Raw genomic sequence first — 12,843 nt, 5'->3', positions numbered from 1 at the left:
GCAGGAAAGCTGGAGAGGGGCTTGGGACAAGGGCCTGTAGGGACAGGGCAAGGGGAATGGCTTGAACCTGCCCGAGGGGAGACTGAGCTGAGCTCTTAGGCAGAAGCTCTTCCCTAAGAAGGGAGCGGAAGGTGCTGGGCAGAAGCACCCACATAGTTAGAAGGGCTGTGTAAATGCTGCACAGGGAGCATAATTCCTCAGGAATACCTTGGCTTGGGCAGCAGCAGCCAGGAAGGAAACAGCTCCTCTGCCAGGTGATAGCTGGGATATTTTCAGGAGGAAATGGCCCTTAGGAAGTGGCACTGCTGCCTGTGCCCAGTGACCACGCTCATCCCCATCTGCTTATACAAGCTCTGGAAGTGCAAATAGGAAAGGTGTCTGCTGTGGTTTCTATTCCTTGCATTTTCCCAGAGGTTAATGGCAGTGAACCATAGCAAGATGATAAAATAGCCCAGGATGTACATTTGGAAAAATAGTAGTGGTTTATATAATTGAGGATTCCTTCTTTGGGGGACTTAAGCAGCCACATGATGTTAGCTGGTTACAGGATAACGCCAAGCTGCTCATCTGGAGTAAATGTGAAAAGGATGAGATTTTCTGGCCCCTTCCCAGCTGAAGGAAAATGCAACCTCATTTTTACCTCCCTCCTGCACTTTTCCAACCCTCTCCCTCCCGGTGGAGCTCCAGCGTGATGTGAGGCCTGCATGGAGCTGCAAGACATCCTCTGGGACATGCGGCAGCTCCGCAGCTGGGTGGCTTTCACCAGTGCCAGGGAGTGAATGGCCATGGGGAGAAGTAATGGCTTGAGGATGTGCAAGGAGGATGGCTTGAGGATGTGCAAGGCAGCTTCAGACAGTGATTGCTGCAGGACCTGAACCAGCAGGAAGCACAATGGCTCCTTCATAGAGAATGGGGCTTTTAAAAACTAAATGAGCACCTTGTGATGTCCTTTGAAACCCATCAGTGCTTGTGCTGAGCTGGGAGCTGAACCCGTGTTTGCTGCTGGGCAGAGCATTAGCCCAGCGAGGGGACTGCTGGTGAGTTACAGTGAAGAGTGTAGGGGCTCTGGCTGTGTATATTCATCTTCATCTTGAAGATGGACCTGGGTTGCAAAGGGAGCACCACAAGCTCTTGAGTCTGCACTGGGCTCCAGGTGCTAAAGAGTGAACTTCTATATTCAGAGATAACAGAGTCATATAAACATGTACATTGGTTTGTGATACATGCACTAAAATGCTTAAAAGGCACTAAAAGGCTCAAAACATGTTTGGCAGCAGGTGAGAGTCTACATTACACTTCAGAAGTGCTGCTGGGTTTCTGTGCTGGGCAGCTGATACATGGTGCTGGGGGGGAGGAGTTTGGGATTGCATGAGTTTGGAGCTGTGATACATGGTGCAGTTGCAAGGAGTTTGGTACCTGTATTTCAGGAAGCACTGGAGAGAAAAGAGTTAGGAGCAGTGTGATGGATGGACCTGGCAGTGGGATCTGAACTCTTTGAGAGGGCCCTGAGAGCAATAGCATCATAGAATCAACCAGGTTGGAAAAGAGCTTTAAGATCAAGGCCAACCATTACCCCAGGACTGCAAAGACCACCACAAACCCATGGCACTGAGGGCCTCATCTACATGTTTTTTAGGATACAATTGTCCCTCTGGTGGGAGAAGGTCAAGAGGGGGATAAAAGAGCACTAATACCTGTGGTGTTGACAGTGGTCAGGCTCGTGGAGCCACGCTCAACTCCAGTGTGGCCACTGTGTGTCTGAGCCAGCTGCATTGCATCCATACATCCTGCTGGTGTTCCAAGCACAGGCCTTTCCCTGAGAAAGACTCTTTAGGAAAACCAGCAAGCTGTTGTGATAATGGGAAACAGATGCACCAAATTAGATAGCAGCAAGAAGCAGTTGTGTCTGTATGGATCTGAAGGTGCGAGGAACAGTGTTTTTCACTGCTAATGGTGCTAAAATCCAGCTGAATATCTTGGTGAGAAGCAGGGTTCTAACACTTGTGAGAGGATCTTTATAATAGCAGAGTCTGCTCAAACTTCCTGCAATACTGCCTTTTGGAACCAGATTTGGTACCCTAGCAAGGGGGTGCCTTAGTTAGGAGGTCAGGGAAGGCAAAGCAGATGGAAAGCTCTCTCATGGAGTCAGTGCTGTCAGCCCTAGGAAAAGTGTAAACCTGTAACATAAACAGCACATCCCAGCCTGCCTGCTTTGAGGGACTGAAATGTGCCTTGTGTTGTGTTTGACATCACAGTCCTAGAAACAAGCTGTGGGGCCCTGCAGCTCTCTCAGGGTAACTCTTTGACTGGTCAAATGACTCTGAATGACTTGGAAATCGTGGTGCAATCCTATTTGTCAGGTTTTAGGCCATATTCAAACTGAAACAGGGGAAGTTCAGGTTGGATATAAGTAAAAAGCTCTTCCTTGTGAGGGTGCTGAGGCACTGGCACAGGGTGCCCAGAGAAGCTGTGGCTGCCCCATCCCTGGCAGTGCTCAAGGCCAGGTTGGACACAGGGGCTTGGAGCAAGCTGCTCCAGTGGAAGGTGTTCTAGGGGTTGGGACTGGAGGAGCTTTCAGGTCCCTTCCAACACAAAGCACTCTAGGATTTTATCTTAACCGTACTCCAAGGCTGCTGACAGACGATGCTAATCCAGGACTGTGTGTTCCCCATGCTGTCATAGAATCATAGGATGGTTTGGGTTGGAAAGGACCTTAAGATCATCAAGTTCCAACCCCCTGCCATGGGCAAGGACAACTCACACTAAACCATATCACCCAAGGCTTCATCCAAACTGGCCTTGAACACTGCCAGGGATGGAGCATTCACAACCTCCCTGGGCAGCCCATTCCAGTGCCTCACCACCCTCACAGTAAAGAACTTCTTCCTTATATTTAATCTAAACTTCCCCTGTTTCAGTTTTACCCCATTACCCCTTGTCCTGTCACTACAGTCCCTAATGAAGAGTCCCTCCCCAGCATCCCTACAGGCCCCCTTCAGATACTGGAAGGCTGCTCTGAGGTCTCCACGCAGCTTCTGTTCTCCAGGCTCTTCCTTATTGCCACTCCACTAAAAGCTTTGTGTCAAGACCCCCTTGCAGAGGGAGATCCAAGAGCTTGGAAGCCTGAATCGTTGGGTAAGTTGGAGGCAGCACCTTAAACACTGAGTCATAGAATCACAAACAGCTTCTCTGGGCAGCCTCTGCCAGTGTCTCAGCACCCTCGCAGTGGGACTTGTGGCAGGACACCTTGATGCCTGTCATGGGTTCATGTGAGGAGGGTGTTCTGGGAAGGAGCAGGGCTGGTTGGGGAATGATTTAGGGCAGGTGTGATGGGAACAGGTCCTCATGCACACTGCAGGGACCTGGCCTGGTCCCTGGGTGGGAGCAGAGATGGCTGGATCATGACAGGGGTCCCATAGCCCGATCCCTCTGCCTGCAGAGGCTTGGTTGGACTTTGTGCTGAAGGACTTCAGTAGTTTTCAATGCAGAGACACTGTAGTCATTGCTGTAGAAGTGCAGAATCTGGGCAGCTGGGGGTTGCTGGTGTTGACTGTCGTTGTTTTGCACAGTGATTCATGGAACGTGCTGTGTTTTACACTGGTTGCTCCTGGCTCGAGGTCTGTGCTTCCTCCCTTCGTTACCGTGTCACAGCCGCATCCTTCCACAGGTCCAAAGCAAGGGCCTCCTTCAGCCGCTGTCGGAGCGAGCCGCAGCTAACTCCTGCCACCTGCCGTCTCCTCCTTTGCTCTTCACCGCATTAACATCCCCGTTTCCTAGGGACAAAGATGGAGCTGCCCCATCGCTTGCAGTGACCTCCTGCTGAGCAGTGCTCTGCAGCCACCCGGCTTTTAGCATCACAGAATCCCAGCCTGGTTTGTGTTGGAAGAGAGCATAAAGCTCTTCCAGTTCCACCCCTTGCTACAGGCAGGGACACCTTCCACTAGAGCAGGTTGGATGAGGTGGGTTCCAGCTGGATTAACTGCGTGGTTTGTGCTGCAGCATCCTCATGGTGACCATGCCAGGCTTCCCGCTCATGCAGCCTGAATGGCTCCGGCTCATCCCACCATGAGCTACAAGTGCTGCAGGAATCTGACAAACTTGTATGGTTCTGGCAAGCTGTTTCCTGGGGAGCTGTGCCTTGGCCAAGGTTTAACCTCCACCTTTAACCCAGGCCACAGAGCATGAGGGCTCTTCTTACACCTCTGCTACAAGACTCCTTCCAGGATGTCAAAAATCCCTGGGATTTAGGTGGGAATTTCTGCAGGAGTGACTCAGAATAGGCCTAGGCTGGCAGAGAGGGGGTTTCCTTTATGTTAAAAAGGAGGAAAAAGGGAGGGGATTTGAGTGTATTCCACCCACCTTACAGCATAGAAGCCGTGCTACAGTAAACAAACCCCACAGACACCAAACACAAACCCCATCTTTGGTGGATCATTCCCCTCTTATTAAACTTACCCCGTTGCTTGTGGGTAGATGTCTTTGCAAAAAGTTCCCCTCCTCAGCCTTGCCCCATCTCCCTCCCTTCACCTCTCACACACTCTCTAAACCTCATGGGTTAACTTCTCCCAAACCAGCTGCTAACACCTACCAGCACGCAGCGGGTACAGCATCAAAGAGCCAGAAGAAGCTCTGCCCAGGGAAATGCTCACATTTAGCACAGTGCTGTATTTCCATTTGTATCACAGTATCACAGTATGTTAGAGATTGGACGGGACCTCAAAAGCTCATCTAGTCCAATCCCCCTGCCGGAGCAGGAACACCTAGATAAGGTTACACAGGAACGTGTCCAGGCGGGTTTTGAATGTCTCCAGAGAAGGAGATTCCACAACCTCCCTGGGCAGCCTGGTCCAGTGTTCCGTCACCCTCACTGAGAAGAAGTTTCTTCTCAGGTTTAAGTGGAACCTCTTGTGTTCCAATTTGTACCCATTTCCCCTTGTCCTTGTCCCTTTGTGTCAGTAAACTCAATGTTCTCCACTGAAGGTTTTGCACCAAAGTGTTTTGAGTAATCACAGTTAGTTTTCTGAATAGGTGGGATTAATTATCAGCTGCCTCTTGTTTGTAGATGCCATAGTTACAGAGCCGAGCTGCTTCTGTTGATTACTGTGTGCGTACAAAGGAAGCGTACTCGAGCTGTCAATGGTGAAAGAGCAGATAATAAGGAGCAAAGGAAAGGAATATTAATTGAGCCATTACCAGTTCAAGATGTACTTAAGCAGTTGGGCAAGTAAATGCTACACTGAGGCATGGTAGAGGTAGGAAGCTGTGGCTGCCCCATCCCTGGCAGTGTTCAAGGCCAGGTTGGACACAGGGGCTTGGAGCAAGCTGCTCTAGTGGAAGATGTCCCTGCCCATGGCCTATCCCAGTAGGTAGTTTCATGAGACATCAGTAGTGACTGCCTGAGCACCCCCTCGCTCCCAAGCACGTGCATATCTGCAAATAGATATCTGCATCTATCTTGTGAATGTAACTGCTTCAGCAAAGCATCAAATCCCCACATGCAGTGTGTTATTACTGCTGTTAAATCGTTCAGTAATTCACTGGGGTTGTTCATAGGAAGGAGTTTGGTGTATCCCAGGAAGCAGCTTGCACCAGGCACTGCCACATCAGGGTGTGCAGCCTGTGTTCCTCTATCAGGGCTACTCCCAGGGCAGCTCCTGCATCCCCCAGCTGTATCACTGCACACAGTTTGGTGTCGCAGCACAGCTTGGGGCTTCTGTGGTCTTACTATACAGGGGCTGAAACGCTTCTGCAACACCTAAGGCTGAGGTGGTTGTTGTTCATGCCATGAAATCTGGATTTTAATCAGATTCCCTGTCAGGGGGTAGGCGGTCTGAGTGCTTCAAAGTGTCAGGTCACTGCCCACACTGGGGAGGCTATCTTGGTTTTGAGCCTGTTTGGTCTTCTGTTTGCTGCAGCCTCACATGTTAACAATGCAGGTCCAGTTCAGCAATGGTACCTTCATGTTAGCAGTTGTCTCCAAGACCTCTTCTGTCTGTAATTCACTTCTGCAGTGTTTGGTGTTTGTTTCCCACTTCTCATTCATCCCTTGGTCGCCCTGTATTGAATCTCTGTGTGCATGTATGGACTCGCAGCAGGGAAGGGGACTAAGCTGAGATACATTTTACAAGGGGACTCAGGCTCCCTTATTTCTTTCATGATAATGTGCATTACTTTCAGATGTGGCAGAAGTTTCCTTGTTTCATCTCTACACTTCATCTGCCTCCTCATGCAGTTAGAAGCACACTGCATGCTCTGCAGAGCAGAGGGAAATCTATGGACTTAAGAGTGGGGGAAGCAGCAATGAGGAGGGATGGAGAAATGCAAGGCTGGGATTGTGGCTTGCTATCACACCCAACAGGCCAAAAGGATTGGGAGAACATTGGGAATGGGGAGAGGCACGTGCCCTGGTGGGAGGGAGAACTCAGCTCCCACTGCAAGTGAGAGGAACCCTCAGACTTCCAAAGGCAAGAAAGTTCTTCCTGAACGCAGCTGCACTCAACGTGGTCACACATGGTATTTATATGGGATCTAAATGCCCAAGCCAAGGAGGCCAACCTGCTTATTTTCAGGGTTTATGAGGGGTGTCACTTGCTGAAGTGTCGGGTGACTTCAGCCACAAGTTGCAGCAGCCAAGTTGTGACACCGTGAGGAAATGAGTGTGTAATGGAAAAGGTGACAGAAGGTTTAGGGCTTTTTTAACACTTTTTAAACAGTTCTCCACTTGCAGCCTGTGGCAGGGGTTGGAACTGGAGGAGCTTGAAGGTCCCTTCCAACCCAAACCAGGCTGGGATTCTGTGTAGGCCAATAGAAGTCATGGGGGTGAATGTACCTCACTGCAGAGTCCTGCTTGCATGCCATAGGGATATCCCCGTGAGAGCTCCAGTGAGCACAGCCCCATGGCCGAGCAGGATGTGGTGCGGGGAGCACAAACGGTACCCGTGCACTGAAAGCCTCTGTTGGGAGATGCCCGTGACCCGCAGTGTGTGTTCTGTTCACAGCTTCGACGTGGAGAATGGCCCGTCCCCAGGGCGCAGCCCGCTGGACCCGCAGGCCAGCTCCTCCTCAGGGCTCGTACTGCACACCACCTTCCCGGGCCACAGCCAGCGCCGGGAGTCCTTCCTCTACAGATCCGACAGCGACTATGACTTGTCACCAAAGACCATGTCCAGGAACTCCTCTCTGCCAAGCGAGCAGTAAGCACACATCATGTGTTAGGGGATCTGAGAGCTTTACATGGCCTCTGGTAAGAGGAGCCTGTGGGTGGTACTCGCGTTTCACAGCCCGAGTGCCCAAGACGGCTGCTTTTATGGTCTGCCAAGGCATGATTTCCCCATCCCCACCCACCCTGAAAGTGTTCCCCTTTTCTCCAGAATTTAGCAGCAGTTTTCCACTCCATATCCTGAAATAATAACAGAAATCTTGCATCTACCTTTGTTGGTACCAGTTCTTCACATGGGGATTTGTGGGCATGGGGGGATGAAGCGCTAGCAGCTAACTGCAGAGCAGAGACTGCTGCCAGGTCCTTTTGTCTCCATTGGAGCTGGAGGCAGGAGGACCCTGTCACTCCAGTCCTTGGCTTGCTCACACTCCCTTTTTGCCATCATACTCTCAGTGCGTGCTCTCGGAGCCTGCTTAACATCATCTCTGCTCTTTTCTCCATTAGGCTGGACCAGAGGGAGATGACTGTACTTACATTTACAGTATTGCTCTTCTCCATCCTGTTTTCTGTCACGGGCTGTTAACTAGAGCTGAGCGGAAAATACAGCAGAGAGCCCAGACAGATGGCTGAGCTTGAGAGGATCAATACAACAGAGCACAGAGCTTAAAGGGGTGTCCTAGATTTGCAGCCCTTTATTCTGAAAGGCCCAGTTTAAAGCTTTAAAGTGAGCATTAAGGTATAAAAAGCGGTTTCTGGTATGAAAGCCCTGCAAGCTTTGTCATGAAGTAGAAATCCAGATACTGGGATGTCCCTCCCTGTTAGTTAACAGTTAGTAAATACATACCAGAGACCAAGTGATCACTCCAAACTATGCAAATACCATGTTTTGTGTAAACAGGGGATTCCAACAGTTGCCCAGTGCTCCCAGCCAGCTGTGCTGGGGTGGGGGGAGCCCCGTCCAGATGTGCCCACCACCCTGGTTGCTCCCAGCGTCACAGCTGCCTGCAGTTCAGCAGATCCATTTACTGCAGGGTAAAGGCTCCTGTACCACCTAGGGAGCTGCCACCTCCCGGTATGAATCCTCCAGTTGAAAGCAGCCTTCCAGTGTCTGAAGGGGGCTACAAGGATGCTGGAGAGGGGCTTTTCATCAGGGATTGTAGTGATAGGACAAGGGGTGATGGGTTTAAACTGAAACAGGGGAAGTTCAGCTTAAATCTAAGGAAGCTCTTCCCTGTGAGGGTGCTGAGGCGCTGGCACAGGGTGCCCAGAGAAGCTGTGGCTGCCCCATCCCTGGCAGTGTTCAAGCAACCTGGTCTAGTTCCTTTAGGGATGGGGCAGCCACAGCTTCTCTGGGCACCCTGTGCCAGCGCCTCAGCACCCTCACAGGGAAGAGCTTCTGCCTAAGAGCTCAGCTCAGTCTCCCCTCGGGCAGGTTCAAGCCATTCCCCTTGGCCTGTCCCTACAGGCCCTTGTCCCAAGCCCCTCTCCAGCTTTCCTGCAGCCCCTTTAGGCACTGGAAAATCTTCCATGATGAAAAAAGCCAGACAGAACCCAGCGCCTGAATAACATTAAAGTCTGTGACAGAGATCAGCAAATGCCAGGAAATTCAAAGCTGACCTTTCCCTGGACTCTTACAGGGTTTTTTCCACCACGGTGCAAGCGTGTGCCTTAACTTCTCTATTTCCTGGCTTTTATTGCCCGGTGTTACCAATTGGAACAGGCTCTCCAACCGGGTTGTTTTGGATGTACACTGCAAAGACCTTTCCATTAGGAGCAAGGTTTTTATGTGGTGTTAAATACATGCTGCACGGGTTAAAGTATAGGGTTTGGGGTGGAAACTCACTGTATATTTAAAGTGACCTGTTTGGGGTAAATTCACACCAATTCACACATTTCCCTTTCTCCTCAGGCATGGGGACGACCTGATCGTCACACCTTTCGCCCAGGTGAGTCGGAGACCTCTTAAACCAATGCAAAACCACGCGAAAAGCCTCGGGTGGGGAAGGTTAACATCTCTCTGCTTTCGCCTCCCCCATAGGTGCTGGCCAGCCTACGAAGCGTGAGGAACAACTTCACGCTCCTTACCAACCTCCACGGCACCTCCAACAAGTAAGCAAGTGTTTCTTAGGTCCTTGATGGTTATCGCTTAGCAGGGGGCCGAGCAGCGACGGCCTGCACTTCCCAATGCTGGACGCCAGGCGGCGCCAAAGCGCAGGCCGCCGCGCCGCGCCTCCCCTCGGGGATCTCCGCAGTGATCCTTGAGGATGGAGCGCTGGATTTCCACTTGGGAACAGGCGATGGGATGTGTTTCCGGGCACGGTAGGATGTGCGGCACTTTGGGTGACCCAGGTGTGTGTGTTAGGTGCATAATTGGGAGCGGAGGTCGAGATGTGGCGCTGGCCCTGCATTGGCAGCAAGAGAGGTGGTTCGCAGCCAAAGGAGGGAGATGCCAAGCAGGAGGATGTGGGGATGGGGAGGGTTTCACCCAGGGTTTGGGTCTGAGGGGATGCCCAGAGAGCCAGGCTTTGCTGCCTGCAGGCAGGGAGCCCACCTTGCTTCATTTCACACTGGAATTGCACTGAATGTGGCAGGTGATGAACGTAAGAGGAAGGTGTGTTTTTATACCTGCTCAACAGGAGAAACCCAACAAACTCCTTTTTATGCCTCTGTCCAGAACCATCATTTCCCCATAGCTATTTATAATGAGCCAGTCACCGTCATTTTCTAGGTTGTTTTGCCCCAAGAGAGCTGTTCTATATGAAACCAGCATCACTTGTTCCTGGTGACGTTGGTTACACACCCATCCATTCATCCATCCGTCCATCCATCCCTCCCTGGGGCTGCTCATCCAGAGCATCCCACTCTTCCTTGAAGCGGAAGATGAGGTGCAAAAGCGGACTCCACCGGGACCCCATGGTATTGCTTCAGTACTGCACATGGAGGTGGCATCACCTGGGTGTCCACCATGGACTCAGGTTTCCGCCTTCCAGTGCACTCTTGTATGTTACATGAAGCCCAGCACTTCATCCAGGCGGTTTTCCTCCTGTTGATGCCTCCTTACAAACTCTGATGGGAAGGAACTGCCACATTCCAAGATGGAGGTTAACAGAGAAACAGATGGCTGAGGTCGATTCCCTTCTTCCAGCTTTCCTGAAGAACTCCAGCATTTCAGCAGTTCCTAATGAGGAACCCATAATCGGACAGGGCCGGAAGGAAGCGCGGGCGCAACCTGCAGGACACACAGGCGTCTTGCAGTGTCCTGTTGAAAGCATTCCCAGATTTGCCTGAGGTCTAAAGTCACTTGCCCAGCCAAAGTAAGAGTCGTGAAATGTTTAAGCCATTATACACCACCCATCCAAGTCCGTGGTGGAATGTGCTTCCAGGCGCTGCGGAGCTTCCCGCTCTCTTTCCAAACAGCTCTGCTGGGTTACAGCTCGTGATTTTATCATATGTCTCATGATATGTGGTATTTCACTCCAGCTTCTGCTCTGGGGATCATGAGAATCTCAGCTTTGCTGTAGCCCGGCCTCTCCTCTCTTTTTCCTCTTGTCCCAAGGAGGAAGGAGGATGCTGGCCCACGTATTTGCAGAAATGATGGAAAAGATGAATGCTGAAGGCTGGAGGGGAAAAAAAGCCTAATTAGAAGTTGTGTTTTTTGGACTTCAGCATCAGGGGTTTTCAGGCAGTTTCCCGATTGGAATAGAGGAGAGTATGATTAATGGGTTTGGAGTGCCTGAGTTTGGCAGATGCGGCACAAGACATGGTCAGAAAGCATCCAGCACCTACTCCTCTGAATGCCCACTGGCAAGAGAGAAAGAATGGGAAGTGCGAGCCATGACCACTTGAGTGTGGTGGTGCCTAAGGTGGGACAGTGCTGTGGAAACCCAGATCAACGTAGAAAGGACACGGAGCTGTTGGAGCAAGTCCAGAGGAGGCCATGAGGATGCTCAGGGACTGGAGCACCTCCTGTATGGAGATAGGCTGAGAAAGTTGGGGCTGTTCAGCCTGGAGAAGAGAAGGCTGCGTGGAGACCTCAGAGCAGCTTCCCGTATCTGAAGAGGGGCTATAGGGATGCTGGGGATGGACTCTTCATTAGGGACTGTAGTGACAGGACAAGGGGTAATGGGTTAAAACTGAAACAGGGGAAGTTTAGATTGGATATAGGGAGGAAGCTCTTCCCTGTGAGGGTGCTGAGGCGCTGGCACAGGGTGCCCAGAGAAGCTGTGGCTGCCCCATCCCTGGCAGTGCTCAAGGCCAGGTTGGACACAGGGGCTTGGAGCAAGCTGCTCCAGTGGAAGGGGTCCCTGCCCGTGGCAGGGGGATGGAACTGGATGATCTTAAGGTCCTTTCCAACCTTCATTGATTCTATGATTCCCTCTCTGGATCTCTGTTACCTGCACCTTGGCTGCCGCAGAAACCAGGATGGGCATGGCCAGGACGTAATTGGAGGATGCCGGGAGCGGTGCCGTTCCCTTTTCCAGGTTTCCAGGCTCTGCAGCGGGGAATACCCTGCTGGATTTGTGTTCATCCCTCCCCGCCTCCCCGCGGGCATGCCTGTGCAGCTCGCGCGGGCTTGGAGATACCTGGAGCACGTCTCCCCAGATACTGGAAGCGCTGCAGCCGTGGTGTCCCCATTGGGGAGTTTCTGTTTTTGAGAGATCTCCAGATCTGCCTTTTCAAAGGCTCAGCAGAGGCAGGTCAGGGCAGATTTTAGAGCAGTCAGCATCCAACCTGTGCGCCCCGTGCTGAACCCTTCGAAGAATCTGGCTCCATTAAAAACAAGCTTTCCCAATCCCGGCTGGCCCATGGGTGCTGCTGCTCCGGAGCAGCCTTTGGACACTGGCACGGGCTGTACCTGGTTAGCGAGGCCTTCCTGGGGCAGGGCTGCAGAACCCCCCGGAGCTACAACTGCAGCAGAATTGAGCCGCTCGCTTGCTTTGATTTGAGCTTCAAAGGAAGCTGGCAAATAATGGATGTTTCAGCTCGGTGCCTGGCTCAAAAACTGGGGGTGAGGAGGTTGGCTGGGAGGGAGCGGGGGGAAATCTGCCTTTGGTTAAAATGTGCTTCTTAAGGAAGGAAAAGCCCAAAGTTTCAGTTCTGGCCAGCCTGAAGTACCGTGTTCAGTGCAAAACAAAGGATCTTCATCTTGGTGTCAACTCTGTTCAAGCTCTTGTTTTAAAGGAGTCTCTTTTTTCCGCAAGTAAATTGTGGTTTTGACTTTAAAACCATCAGTTTTATTTGGCAAATCTCTCAGTGAAATCCTCTGACATGTGGAGAGATGCTGCAGCCATTTTCCAGTCAGACCCCCTTGCCTTGGCTTGAACTAATTCTTCAATTAGCATTTGAAATCCAGACTTTCCGGATGAAATCATTGCTCTTCATCAAGAAGATGTCCTTCAGCTGCTTCAGAGCTTTCTTAGTGACTGCAGCATCCCCTTGCTTGCTTCCAGGTGCAATTCAAACTGTTAACTGCAGGGTTTAAAGCTGTTTCTCAGCTATGGCATTGCCCTTTGCCTTGCAGCCTGCATGCTTGTGTGGATTCTGATGTTACTTCAGGGTCCAGACCTTCCAGGGAGAAGGTGTTTGGGAGAAGGCCTTGATTCTGGGGCTGCCACTGACCCCTTCAGCCACAGACGCTGGGCCTTGCCTTCTCCCGGGCACGTTTTGAGCAGGAATTGTGAAGG

At 51.5% G+C, this 12,843-nt stretch overlaps 1 protein-coding gene across 4 annotated transcripts in view; it reads left to right on the top strand.

Annotated features, from left to right (window-relative positions):
- PDE4B (phosphodiesterase 4B) overlaps positions 1-12,843 on the top strand; it is a 222,592-nt gene that overhangs the window by 150,353 nt on the left and 59,396 nt on the right. For 3 of the 4 annotated variants that reach the window (XM_061364884.1, XM_061364885.1, XM_061364886.1), the window contains 3 exons: positions 6,999-7,193; positions 9,069-9,105; positions 9,198-9,268. In XM_061364884.1, coding sequence (XP_061220868.1) covers positions 6,999-7,193; positions 9,069-9,105; positions 9,198-9,268 — 303 coding nt within the window. The remainder of the gene's footprint in view (positions 1-6,998; positions 7,194-9,068; positions 9,106-9,197; positions 9,269-12,843) is intronic. The other variant, XM_061364890.1, reaches the window with a different exon arrangement.

This window comes from Neopsephotus bourkii, unplaced genomic scaffold, assembly GCF_033783945.1.
Source record: "Neopsephotus bourkii isolate Nb327-2 ecotype Australia unplaced genomic scaffold, CSIRO-AGI_Nbou_v1 NB_1250, whole genome shotgun sequence".
In the NCBI taxonomy this organism is placed as follows: Eukaryota; Metazoa; Chordata; class Aves; order Psittaciformes; family Psittacidae; genus Neopsephotus; species Neopsephotus bourkii.
The sequence above is the reverse complement of the archived record's forward strand: the minus strand, read 5'-3'. Positions and strand labels throughout refer to the sequence as shown.